We start from the raw sequence: 14,942 nt of genomic DNA on the forward strand, positions 1-14,942 counted from the left end.
CTTTTCTTCTTTCACTTACAATAGAACATGGAGGTGTTCGCTAATACACCTTTCCCTGTATTCAAATCTATTTAAAATTAATGTTGCCATTAAAACTAGATTTTATCCATAATGCAAATGTCATTACCATACAACTAATCGACATTATATTACTAGCTTTCATGTTGTTATTGTTGCAACCTAAAAGTTCACAGCTGACCTTGCTAGCTAGTTAACCCAATATTGCACATTCCACTATTGGACAGTGTTGCCATTTGGCAACACATACATTTGATCAATTTACAAAAAAAACAATTTGATAAAAACTTGTTTGAATTGTGTATATGTCATCATAACTTACTGGAGGTGATGTTTCAGATTTTTTTTGTGGATCTGACATGAGTTAATCCTTTGTTTTTATTAATGTTTTCATTTGCATTCAGCAACTACTCACAATAAACGCCAGTCTGTCAGAAATCACGCCACAGAAAAACACTGTACGTCATGTGACAACCAAATTTCATCAATGGCTAAACTAAGGTCTTCTCTTTCTAAAAAATAATAAAAAATTTTTAAATAATAAATAAATAAAATTAAACGCTCGTCAGTGGCAAGGAAATGAACATAAATATCATGTTGCCATTTGGCAACACCATGCGGTAGAGGGTTAATGCATCTAAGATTTATAAGCTCTTCTTTAAAACCTTACAAACATTTGAAGAGTAGTGTAGAAGACTGGGCTCTCTGAACGTAAATAAATCTTGGACTTGGTGGGTTCGCAGTTATGGCACACTTTGCCTCTTGAAATTAGAATGGCTCCTTCACTATCTATTTTTAAATCACTTCTAAAACTTACCTGTTCAGCATTGTCCAATTAATATTATTAAAATAGTCATTTCCATTGCTTCATTTTTTAATCTATTCAGTAGTTTCTCTTGGTTAATTTTAAAATGTGTCTTTATATTTTACTTATACCATAAGTGTCTCATGTACAGCACTTTGGTCAGCTTTGCGGCTGTTTTTAAATGTGCTTTATACATAAATAAAGTTGATTTTTAAGAGGGATCTTGTTGTCTGTCTGTTTAAAAGTGTCTTGTTCCCACTAGAATCCTCTGAAATGACCTCTAATCCAGCAAAAGGCACCAGCATAAGAATAAAGACACCATGCTTTCTGATATAAATTATTTATTTACATTACAGAAAAAGGACCCCATCAAGACAAACAAATTAACTATTGGAAATATTACCCATACATAACCAAAAAACAGGACTTGTCCTATCACGGTGTCCTAAAATTCTCTGTTAGTGTCCTGTGCCACAGGTGCAAGGCATCGTGTGTAGATCCCCTCGTCCTCCACCATCTCCTACCCTGTGCAGGATTCAGTGTCTCTGTGGGGATGGAGAGACAGTTTTTTCATCTTTATTTCCTGTCCTCCACACTACGCTGTTTCTCGTGTTTCTCTGCTCTCTCAGATGAGGCGGGTGGAGGCGCGCAGGGTGTTTTCAGAGTTGTAGTGCATTGTGTTCTGCTTCTGTCGGTTGATTCTGTTGGTCCGCGGGCACTTCCTGTGGAGGAAGGAAGCAAAAGTACATCCTTATCATACATATAACTCGCAGTGCTTTTTCTAATCAAAACAATGCCTGGAAGGAAAAACTCAGCTTATGCTATTAAAAAAATATCATGTTTCAGAGAATGAAAAAAGAGCTTTGGCTAAAAAAGATAAAGACAGACAGTTAAACTGCATCATGGCATACCGATTCTTTGTCGTAAGTGGGCTGTTTCATTGAATGGAGAATACAACAGATAAACACATTCACACACGATAGCTAAATCAATATATGGAATTTGTTAACATACAATTTGTTGGACCTTGCAAGTACATACTGATGAATACAATTTCACAGCAGTCTGTAAATAATGTTTTTATATTTACTTATTTTGTTTATTTTATTCAATGTGTTTGTAAAAATTACTTTTCATTATTTGGGAGGTATATATATTATTATATATATATTCTAATTATAATAGTTTGAATAACTCATTTCTAATAATGGATTTATTTTGTCTTTGCCATGATGACAGTATATAAATTTTTAATAGATATATCAAGACACTTCTATACAGCTTAAAGTGACATTTAAATGCTTAACTGTTAAATAGGTTAACTAGGCAGGTTAGGGTAATTAGGCAAGTTATTGTATAACGATGGTTTGTTCTGTAGACTATCAGAAAAACATTTAGCTTAAAGGGGCTAATAATTTTGACCTTAAAATAGTTCATAAAAATTAAAAACTGCTTTTATTCTAGCCTAAATAAAACAAACTTGTTTCCACTTTTGCCAGAGGAAAAAATATTATCAGACAAACTGTGAAAATGTTCTTGCTCTGTTAAACATAATTTGGAAAATATTTAAAAAAGAAAAAAAAAATCAAATGGGGGGCTAATAATTCTGAAAATCACTGCATTAAATTGCATTTTCCCCACCATGTCTTTGATATAAGACAGTTTATTCTACCCCAGTATTTTCAATAGAATTTCTACGCTAACCTGTTGCTACTGATGATGCAAGTGGTTACAACGGTCTTTCATCTCGTTTCACGCTTGAACAACTAAATAAACACTTGAGTCTATTTAACTGAATGAACTGTAATTACATTACAACATAGATGCTGTAAAAACAACCTTGTGAAATTAAAAATAGTCACATTTACCAACGGCTCTTCTTCAACTCTAGTTGTGCATAGAGCCTATCAATTTTCAATGTTTTCTTACCGTAACTATTTAATCATTTCAGTTGTACTCAAAAAACAATAATTTACTATCTGCATTTGGATTATGCTTTAATTTCAGATTACTGTTGCATTGTAAATAAGCCTGGTAGTTTTTTTTTTTTAAAGTGATTTTTGAAAATACTGTATGTATCACCTTGACTACATGTGTAAAGAACAACAGAACGTCATTTAATTTTTATTTCAACAAATATATATATATATATATATATATATATATATATATATATATATATATATATATATATATCTTCATGTTCAATGTAATAGTGTCAAAGTTAGCAAGTTAGGCAAGACGCAAGAAAGTTTTCTCTTTAGCTCTTTTTAGTTTGTATGTTCTCCCCGTGTTGGCGTGGATTTCCTCCGGGTGCCCCGGTTTACCCCACAGTCCAAAGACATGCGGTACAGGTTAATTGAATAAGCTAACTTGACCGTAGTGTATGAGTGTGAATGAGAGGGGGTGTACATTACTGGTTTGCAGCTGGAATGGCATCCGCTGTGTAAAACATATGCTGTGTTGGCTGCCGTTGTCATACATAAGTTGTCTGTTCATTCCACTGTGGCAACCCCATGATGAATAAAAGGACTATGCCGAAGGAAAATGATTGAATGAACTCTTCAGTGGATTCTCTTTTCTTGCACATGGTGTCTTGCATGATAATTAAAATATTATCAAAAATGTTTTGGCACATCTCTGCATTGATGTATGGTTCTGATGGATAACTAAAATACACTCTTTTTTTCAGTAAAGCTGCTGTAGTTTATTTGGCTAAATTTGGATTTTTTGCTTAAATTCAGTTTAAAAAGTTTGCATGAAGTTAAAAGGAACTCACTTTGTCATCATGCTGAACTGTGCACACACATTTTAACACACAAGTTCTTATGCCTTCCATTTAATAAATTTATATCATTCATTCATTCATTCATTCATTCATTCATTCATTCATTCATTCATTCATTCATTCATTCATTCATTCATTCATACATTTATTTATTTATCTATTTTCTTATTTGTTTATTTATTTATTTTTGTGATTGCCCTGTTATTGCCACCTTAAACAAATGTGAAAAAAATACTATATGTTTTTTAAAACGATCAAAACAAAAATTGTGTAACTCTAAAATAATGAACAAAACCCTAAAATACACCACATACAGTATGTATTTAAAAAACAGGAAAAATGATCATGCATGCCATCACTGTTTGTTAAGGGGCTTCACAGAGGTACAGTACTCCATACAGACAAATGTCTACACTGTGAAAGCAGAGCATAAAAACCATCCATCAATCTTTTCTCCCATCTCTCATTATCCATGAACATACTGAATACTCCACTCAGGTGTACAGTAAATACCATTGTAGATTCTTGAGTTACTTAATGCTGCCGGTGATTTAAATTTCACTACTGCGCACACACCCTTCCACAATGACCTTTCACAGAGTGTAAAGTGTTTTATTTAGCAGACTCCTGGCGGCAAGAGCTCTCACTCTATAAAGAGCTGTGTGTGTGTGATCCACTCAGGAGGTTTCTGTCCTCTGCTTTCCTCCACAGCGCATGCGATATAATGCTGTGGTGTGTGTTTATACTCACCGGGTGATACACAGCACCACTACACATATGATGGCCACCTGCAGAGCACCAATGACGGACGCGATGAGGACATAGCGGAGCTTTCCAGAGCCTGGCACCACATATAGCACATTATACTCCTTAGTGTCACACTGCGGCCCGCTGAATCCTGAGTGACAGCTGAAGAAAGAGGAAACACTCCCTTATATCCTTGTTTGATTGCATGGGTGTCTATTACTTGTTTTTAAACAGTCTACACTCTCTGTAATATACACACACTCACTGCAGTGTTTCCTGCCCTCAAAGGCTTTCCTCAAAAACACCTGCTGTTTTACTGCAGCAACTGCTCAAGATGATTTTCTCTGTCTTATTATTTCTCTTTTCTTTTACTTTTCTGTGACTTTAATATGAGTTTTTACAAGCTGAATAGCCAATTATATTTTATTAAGCTGATGTGTGCAGCTTTGCAGTAAAAAGAAAAACTTGGTGGCAGCTTGATCTGCAGAAATGATTTGTGTAATGTTTTCTCTAAACAATGTACAAATCAAGCAATAATGCGTGGGGCAGCACTACATGTTTTATATATATATATATATATATATATATATATATATATATATATATATATATATATATATATATATATATATATATATATTTATTTTTTATTTTTAATTAATGCATTTAACACATTTTTTGAACTAACTAATAACTAAAGATATTTTTAAAGGGTTCACACTTAGCTGATCATTGATAATGAAGCTTGTTTAGCATGCTGTCTTGGGAGAGAGCCCTGAGCTTATGAGATCCTAGAGCCTTGGGTTCCTTCTCGTTTGCAGAGTGAGAGGGGAGTTTGAGCTCAGGTAGATCTCGATGAACTCCCCAGGCTTATTTCTGGCTAATGACAGATATAGGATGGCTGAGAAGAGGTGTACTCGCTAAGAGCTTGGCTATGGTATCAATTTGTTATGCTCAATTTACCTAGGTAGTGTGTTTTTTGGACTGTGGGAGGAAACCGGAGAACCCGGGGAAAACCCACGTGAGAACAAGCAAACTTCACACAGAAATGTCATCTGGTTTAGAAGGGACTTCAATTAGAGACATTCTTACTGTGAGGCAAGAGAGCTAATCACTGGGCCACTGTGTTGTTCATCTGGAAAGAAGGGAAAGTAGGGGGGGATTTTTCAAGACAAAGATATTAAGATAGGAAAACTGTGGTTATGTATAGTGAGTTAGGAATCATCTGATTGGAGAATAAATCATGAACTGATGGGGGACCAGCTGAGAACAGTCATAAGCACATGATCCTCTCCAATTTAGTTTATAAATAAACTTTACATAATACTGGTTTCCCTTTTTCATTTATATTAAGCTAACAAATTAACAATGGCCACTTTATAATTAGTCCCCTCAACAACTGCGATTTGTATTTTATAACTACAATCCTCATGAAAGAATGAATGAATAAATGATATAAAGGATAAAAGTGTCCTTCTGAAAAGTCAAGATAAATAGTCATAAAATGTCATGGAAATTTCATAATTTTTTTTTTCCTAGTAAAATTAATCTTTAACCTTTTATTATTATTTTATATGACACACATAGAAATATTCTTTGAAAAAAAATATGCAGTTTACTGGGGGTTATTACAAGACCTCCGGACTTAATTATTTAAATATATACATAAATAAATAGCTATCGATGTAAGCATATATGTGATTCTTTGCCCGATAAAGAGTAAAAAACGCCATTTATACATTAAAAAACACTAGAAATTAACTATTTTATTTGCTTGAAAAGTTTTAACTCATAAAAACATTAAATGTTTAACTTCTGAAATGTTTAAATATTTATTATTTTACAATTATTTCATTAATGTAGCCTACTGCCACTCCCTACTTCTGTGGATAATAAAAAAACGTGTAACACTTTATTTTGATGGTCCATTTGAGTATTAGACTGTCTGCTTAATATCTGTTGATACGGCTCCTTCAACAGACATTTAACTGACTATACAAAACTTTACAAGTAGCTACATATCATCTTACAGTTACACTAACCCTAACCCCAACCCCAACCTAACAGTCTACTTATAATCTAATGAGAATAAGTTAGCATATAGATTCAATGTAACTTAAGTCAACAAACGGACCATCAAAATTAAGTGTGACCTAAAAGACAACAACTTTGACAGAAGAAACATGAAACATGTCTTGGTGGGTCTTTATCAATGGTAAAAAAGAAAAAAAAACACTCGTTGCTGAACACTTGGGGGAGACAAAGATCTGTGACAGTTACATACACAATCACAACAAGCTGTGTTTAAACACTTATTCTGAATGTGTTTTTCAAGATGGGCCAAACTGGGCTGATCAGACACATCAAACATGTCTACAAACATGTCTGTGTTTGTAACATGTCAGGACACAAATGTGTTTAAAATCACGGTTATAACAAATGTAATGCAAGGTGATGGACTTATAAAAACATTGCCCATGTCCCTATTTTTGAAATGGCTTATACATTTGGATTTTCATGAAGTAAAAAAAAGTGTGGTTGTGATAGGGCTTTACAAAATGCAGTTTGTACGTTATAAACACAATGGAACATTCACACCATTCACAAACAAAGAAATGTGTGTGAGTGGTGTGTACCTGCAGGACGGTGTTGAGAGCATGTTGGGATATTCACAGTCTCCATGAACACAATAGTTCTTGTAGTGCTCAGGGCAGGGGATGTACAGACCCCTTGCCACCTCTGAAACCTCAGGCTTCTCCTCTATAATTCACACACAGACACACAAGTGGGTCAAAATGGCTGAAATCAAGGACATCTTCAGATTCACAGCCATGTTAAAATAAACTTTCCGTAATAATAATAATAATAATAATAATAATAATAATAATAATAATAATAATAACAATAATAGGAATAATAATAATAATAATTATTATTATTTATTAGATTAATTTATTAGCTAATGTATTTACTAACAAAACTGAATATAAACAATACTTGCATAGCATTTATTATTAATCATGTTTCAAGATTTACTAATGCATTATTAACATTTAAACACATACTTGTTAACATTAGTTAACGCACCATGAGTTAAACTAACAAGGAACAACTGTATTTTCAATAACTAACATGAACATATACTGTAATCAATGTATTGCTCATTGTTTGTTCATGTTAGTAAAAGCATTACATAACATTGACTAATACAATCTTATTGTAAAGTGTGACCAATAATATAATAATAATGATGAAACCCACCTGTGTAGTCTGTCCTGGCATACTGTCCATCTCCGGCTTTGGTGCCTGTAATCATGTCGCCTGCAGGATAAAGGATTCAGATTTTAAAAGAGCAGATCGTCCTCTGTCTGATGGTTACATAATAAAGCATGTTTTCATTTGTACATTGCCATTTTAAAGATGATATTTGGGTAAGTGCTGTTCCAGAGACTAATGATCATATGAACATGAAGGGACTTGATTGCATAACAGTGATTTATAATTTTCATCTTTACATGATATGCACTCACTGTCTTATATAAATGCAAATTCAATGGAAGAAGACATCATAAGAAAGGCTCAATTCATTACGTAAGCCCTCAAAAATCTTTTGAAGTCTTACCCTGACAGTGACCCAGGAACTTGACCTCGATGCGCTCCTGTCGCTGACACGACGCCTCTTTTACCTGGCATGGGTTGTCATATGAACGGCCGTCTGATGCGCACACAGGGTTAAAACTGATGTGGGAGCAGTCGATGTTACACACGCACCTGAGTAGTGAGAAAGCGCACTGTAAATGCCAATTACTGGCAAATCAAAGACCATGAAAAACATCATTTAACGAGTGTCACACCTTGTTTGATCAAGATGTCAGCCAAGAATAACACTTCAGACATGCAAATTAAGGATTCAGAGTAATTGCTGGAGGGCATTCAGAATTTCAACGTCTGATATTGATGTAAAAATGTAAAAGTTTAATTACATCTTTTTTCAGGGCCAGTTGGAATTAATGCCATTTCTGTTCATATATTAGAAGAAAAAAGGAATGTTTAAAAGAAGATGAAACAGAAACAAGAAAAGCTTTAAAAAGGCTCCAAAGAGTTTGTTTTGTTTCAGCAATCCAATAGAGGAACTATATTGGTTCTATAGAACCTTTGATTGGGTTCTTCAAAGAACTCTTTCGTCTTAGTGTAAAGACTATTATAATAATATAAAGAAAACTTTGTACCTCTTTAAACAACCATTCTGCAAGATTCAGTGAAGATTAAATAATTTCTACACTCCAAAAAATATGTTTGCTGTTTGATCAAATGACTTTTTTAAACTTATATTAGTTGAAACACAATTCTGGAGTTTTTACAGTGTATGGAAACATCAATGGCAATAAGAAACTTTTTTTATGTTCTTTGTGCTCATATGAAAACAACTCTTTTAATTAAAATATGGATTATACAAGATAGCATATGAGATTAATTCAATCATGTGACTCATCTTTCTAAAGTGTCATTTAAGCATTGTGACTGACTTAAGTTTATGTCAAAAGAAGAGACAATGCATACTGTATTGTCACCTTGTGTCAGTCTGAAAGCTGCTCATAAACTCATTATAAACGATTTGGAGTATTTCAAGTTAACATTTTAACCTATTGTGGGCCTGCGAATTCATTCTTTACATCAGCAGGTACCAGTAGCTATATTCTTCGTTCAAAGAAGTAAACAGACACTAGGACTGCAGATACACAAAAGTAAAGTATGAAGTGCTATTTTGACTTTTATTTATAGCAATCCTTTCTTCATTCCAGGTGGCTCATATTGTTATGAATACATTTGCATACTGAAATGCTCAGGTAGGATGACATAACTTTAAAGAATCTTTCTGTTTGTGCAGTTTTGGCTTCTTTGCTTATTCTTCATACATTCTAAACCAAATATCCAGACAGAGTATTTGCTTTCAACGACGGCTTGATGCCGATTCAGCATGCTGAACTGGGCACACTGCCACTGACATGATCCTGCATAGTGGAACAGTCTGCAAAAACGTCTTGATAGGCATTTGCAAGGCCCAACATTGTCAAAAGGCTGGCTTGATGTGTCATGGTCCTATAGGTAGCACTGCATGTTTTTGATTCAGTTAAAAAAGCTTGTGAATCAAACTGTGCTGGTCATGGTTGTATTGTTTGCTTTTGCATGCAGCCTGCAAGGACAATTTATAGGACCTGTGAAATTAAAATAACGTTTTTTAGATGTTAGTATCAGTATGTTAGTCTAAAGAATATCTATAATCTAGTGTTCTCCAAAACAGTGACTAAATTCACTTTTAGAAGATATAAAACTAATAAAAATATGCAAACACAGGTCTCCAACTCGACTCCTGAAGGGCCATAGCTCTGCAGTTTTGCTCCAACCCTAATCAAACACAGCTGATCAAACTAATCAAGATGTTCAAGACTACTAGAGACTGTGGCTGCCTCCGAAACCGCCTACTACTCAGTAGGTACTGCATTTGAATTTAAACGAATTTAAACTACTCGGCCGTTAGAAAAGTATGTTCTATACAGTATGAATGTGAAAAGTATGAATGGAATTTGGACGTACTACATCCGCCATTTTGTCATGGTCCTGTGTCAGTTGCATCGCTTTACTCCGATTCATAATTCGCTCAAAGGCATCATGGGATAGGGTAGCATGCATGCGATGTGCACTCCAGAATCTCGCCGGAAGTAGTAAGTCATCGGGTACTTCTCGCACACTGATTTCCGAATTCTATGAATTTAGACATACTACTCGGCTCGCATACTGATTTTAGCATACTATAGTATGGAAATATGCGGTTTCGGACGCAGCCTGTGAGTTGGAGGTGGTTGGAGCTAAACTATGCAAGGCAATTGAGTTTGAGACCACTGGTGTAAAGCTTGCAGTTTGTCACTTCTGCCTAAATGAGTCAATGTTGTTTTTTTTTACATCACCTCATACTTCAGTTTCAGATCAAATCTTGCTCAATTAAATTCTCACTAGTGTCTGACATGGCCCGCCCCTTGCTTTATATTTTATATGCTTGAGCTCAACTACTCTCATTGGCAGCTATGATAAAGCAAAATTCTATTGGCTGCTTTTTTTTAAAGAGAAGGAGCTACTATTTGCCCTGTCCTCTCTTTGAGTTTCATTGCGATTCCAATAAACATTAAATAAAAAATGCGCATTTCAAAGCACTTCATGGGACCTTTAATAGAAATGTTTTCTCATGGAACTTTGTGTTTTTAATGCATAACAATGCAAGACAGATTTTATAAATTGATAAATCAAAGCCATGAATGAAAATGTATATTTTAACCCACACAGTCGATTATGTTTTATGGCAAGTGTCTAATGCGTTTATGAAAATATACATATAAAAGGAAATAAATACAGTTTCATTCAGAAGTTTGCTGTTGGTAAGATTTTCTAAAATGTATTTTCATGAAGAACAGACTAAAAATATTATTTTTGCCAAAAAAAAAAAAAAAAAACTTTGATAGCTTTATAAAATTCTCTAATAGCTTTAAATTAAGTCAGTAAAAATGTTTAATCTTTAAAAGTTTTAAAAACCCTGTGATGACTAAGCTGATTTTTCATTATCATCATCATCATTTTTTTTTACAGAATTTTTCCTTTTTTTATTATACAGTGAAATACCTGTTGTTTTACAGATATGTTCTGTAATAAAAAACTTCTTACAATAAATTTACAGTTATTGCTTGTAATTTGGTATTACGTAATTTTTCTGCTTTTTAAAGGAAATTTTATGTATTTTCAGAGAGTAACATGTAATTTTATGTTAATATTTACAGATTATTTCTGTAAAAATAGGGAAACAAAAATGCAGTCAAATTGTTTTTAGTGAAGATAAACATATGAAAATTAATAAAGTCAAATAATAGCCTTGTTTGTAGGCTGCATATAATGAATGCACTGTAAACTATGAAATATTTATTTTACTACTCTAACAATGTTGCTATGCGAACTGTGACAATCACCAGTGATCTAGCGGCTGCAGATCACTGTAAAACTATACGTTACTTTAGAAATGAGCAGGAATACTACATCAAAACTGCAGAAACTGGAGAGACGCAGAGCCTTGCGATGTATACGCACCGCCATCTTGCCTCCAGTTTAACGAACTACAACTCCCAGCATGCACCTCGCACACTTGGGTTCCTAATTCAAACTGATTACCCACACAGTCAGAAGATAGTTATGGACTGATTTCAAGAACTTTAAACTCAGCACACACATATCGTTTCTAAGTCTTAAACTGTTTAGTGAGCATTACGACGCAGTTTCCCTTGCCTTGCCGTGTTTGACCCCTTTACTTTGTTATTTTGTTTGCCGCCTTTATGCTTGGTATTATCTGTATTTACCTGTTTGTTCCTGTTTCAACCTTTAATTGCAAGATGATTCTGTTAATAAACTATTTACAGTTTACTGTTATTTAGAGTTTAACCTACATATCCTTAAAATATTTGTTCAACTATATTACAGTTTATAGTTATCTTTACAGTAATTATTGTACCCAAGCTTTTTTTTTCAATCATTCTTTAAAAGTTTTTTTTTTCATTTTTAAATGTATGTTAAAATTGGAAAATTTGATGGAATATTTGGAGATTTAATGCCTAATTACATAAATAATCTGTATAATTACATTAATAACATGCATAATTACAGTTATTATCCTTATAATCACACTAATTAATCTGTATAATTACAATAATAACCAGTATAATTGCAGTAATAATCCTTATAATCACATTAATTATCAGTTTAATTACATTAATAATATATATATATATATATATATATATATATATATATATATATATATATATATATATATATATATATATATATATATATATATACACAGTAATAATTTGTAAAATGACAGTAATAATCTTTCAGATTAGCTACATTTTTTGTTCCGACAGTTTTTTTTCCGACCCCTGCTGCCAGAAAATTACTGTTTTTTTAAACCGTTTTTTTAACCGTTTTTTTACAGTGCTTGACAACAAAATCAGCCATATGTTTTTTTTTTTCCTTTTATTCTTTCGAAAATTGAGATTTATGCTTATGCTTACACACCTGCCCTAGATCCTGTCTGATTGCATACACTCACAGCTACTGAAGCTAATCGTGAACTGATTACATAGAATATAAAGTCAGCCCACAAACACACAGAAGTTGCGGAGTCTTCTTAAACTGTGGATCAAGACATGCGGTTTCCTTGACATGCCTTTTTGACTTCTGTGTTTTTTAACGTTGCTTTATTTTGTTTGTTGTACCCCGTCTGCTGCCTGCCTTTTGACTACCTGCCTGTTTTTTTGACTACGAATCTGGATTTGCCTGTACACATCTGTTTGGCCCTGTGTTTACTGTTGCTTGTCTGACCATTCTGCTAAATAAACCTGCTTGTGGATCCGCACCTCTGTTGTCAGCATCACTTCACATTTACATATATGCATTATATGAAAATGTATTAATTAGTCTACAGTGATTTATAGACTTTAAGGTAAGGACAGAAGATAATTGAAAATCTGTCATCTTAGGATTCCAAAAAACAAAATAAAAAACATAACACTAAGAGAGTTGTCAATATGACGTTTACAGCAATGAGCATTACTAAACAAAAGTTTTGATACTTATAGTAGGAAATATACACAATATCTTCATGAAACATGATCTTTACTTAATACTTTAAATATTTTGGAAACAATGTATTTTGGCTATTGGCAAAAAAAACAAAACAATGCAACATACTGTAAGACTTCCAGTCCAACAAACAACATTGTTTTGATGAATGGCCGCATTGAAACATTTTGTGTATTCTAGTGTAGTTGGTAGATTCAATCTATAACTAAATCAATCAATCATATGAACACTTGTTTTTATGCCTACAAGAAAACTGCTATTGTAAGACTCAGTTCTGCAAAGGGTGAACATTAGAGTTTTAATGTACACCTCTCCATCATGTATGACTCTGTTAAGCTCAGCATTTTCACCGGTGTCCTGCGAGACTACAGCGCTGCAACATACACAGATTACAATGGTGAAAAATACTGGCCTCTTTACAAAAGGTCTGCATCAGCGCGAACGGCAACCTCACATAAACATTAACTGACATTCATAATTGCCCATTTAGCTTGAGGCTATATGAATTACTATTAGAAACCAATTAACGGCAACATCAAATGTGTTTTTATGAGGCATCTACTCTATAAATGTTGATAAAAATGTCAAGATCACAAATGTAATGAGCAAAGTCTGTTTTTCATCTTCTCAGATCAGCGTGAAGCTTGTTTAGGAATGAATGTGGACGGGATTGAACTGGATGCAGCAGTGATTTTCAATCTATAGCACATTCCAGTTGATCATCTCAGGGGCTTAATGAGCAGCAGTGCGAACACATCAGTGGTGAATAATACAACGCTCTGTTTCAAACGAGAAATGATGACTTCTAATGCTTTGATGTTCCTTTGCTCATTTTAATGGCTGCTCTTATTCACATACCTTCATTAGTGACGGTAATGAGCATTTGCATGCGTATGCGAGTACAAAAGGTGATGCGCTTCTAAGGAGGAGACAAAAATGCATTCAAACCCTGAGTTTCTTAAGTTTGAAACAGGCAACGCATGCAGTCTTTGCATTTGTGTGTAAATTGGTTGTTCATTTCTGTGAAAATGGAAAAGTGGTCATTTAGTTTTCATTATATGATCTGCATTTAAGGCGTATAAGGTATACACTACCTGATAATAGTATTGTTGCCTATCCAAGTTTTAGGAACAAAAAATAATAACTTGACTTCTAGTTGATTATTTGGTATCAGAAGAGGCTTATATCAAAGACAAAGACCTCTAGATGACCCTTTTTTACCAAAATAAAATATGATCATGCCTTGACTTTTAATTATTTAATTAAGACAGTAAGGTCTGACTTTGCTTAGAGAAAAGTCTTGTCAGAAATAATATACAGTATAGAATATAAAGTCATGGTGCAGTGAAAAAAGAATTAATATTGTATATGACTCCCATAAGCTTGGAGGACTGCATCCATACATCTCTGCAATGACTCAGACAACTTACTAATAAAGTCATCAGGAATGGCAAAGAAAGCCTTCTTGCAAGACTCTCAGAGTTCATAAAGATCCTTTAGATTCATCTTTAATGCCTCTTCCTTCATCTTACCCCATGCTCAATAATGTTCATGTCTGGAGACTCGGCTGGCCAATCCTGGAGCACCTTGACCTTTTTTGCTTTCAGTAACTTTGAGGCTGATGTATAGGAGCGCTATCCTGCTGAAGAATTTGCCCTTGCCTGTGGTTTGTAATGTAATGGGCAGCACAAATGTCTTGATACCTCAGGCTCTTTGATGTTGCCATCTACTCTGGCATGCCCCCTTAATGAATGTAACCCCAAACCACAACTTTGCTTCACCAAACCTGACTGATTTTTATTGTGAGAATCTTGGGTCCATGTGGGTTTCACAGTTCAACAGATGATTTATGTGAAAAATTTACCTTCTACCACTTTTTCAAATGATCGACTAGATGTCAAG

General features: G+C 33.9%; 1 protein-coding gene across 3 annotated transcripts in view; it reads right to left on the bottom strand.

Moving 5' to 3' along the window:
- Positions 1-1,147: 1,147 nt before the first annotated feature.
- Positions 1,148-14,942, bottom strand: part of tmeff2a (transmembrane protein with EGF-like and two follistatin-like domains 2a) — a 162,933-nt gene continuing 149,138 nt past the window's right edge. The window contains exons 6-10 of one of the 3 annotated variants that reach the window (XM_068223262.1): positions 7,981-8,129; positions 7,620-7,679; positions 6,995-7,118; positions 4,362-4,520; positions 1,148-1,545 (exon numbers count right to left, since the gene is read on the bottom strand). In XM_068223262.1, the coding sequence (XP_068079363.1) occupies positions 1,449-1,545; positions 4,362-4,520; positions 6,995-7,118; positions 7,620-7,679; positions 7,981-8,129 (589 nt within the window). In that variant the 3' untranslated portion in view covers positions 1,148-1,448. Of the gene's footprint in view, positions 1,546-4,361; positions 4,521-5,321; positions 5,494-6,994; positions 7,119-7,619; positions 7,680-7,980; positions 8,130-14,942 lie in introns of those variants that run through there. The other 2 variants (NM_001128365.1, XM_073911433.1) reach the window with 2 other exon arrangements.

Source organism: Danio rerio, chromosome 9 (genome assembly GCF_049306965.1).
Source record: "Danio rerio strain Tuebingen ecotype United States chromosome 9, GRCz12tu, whole genome shotgun sequence".
Lineage (NCBI taxonomy): Eukaryota > Metazoa > Chordata > Actinopteri > Cypriniformes > Danionidae > Danio > Danio rerio.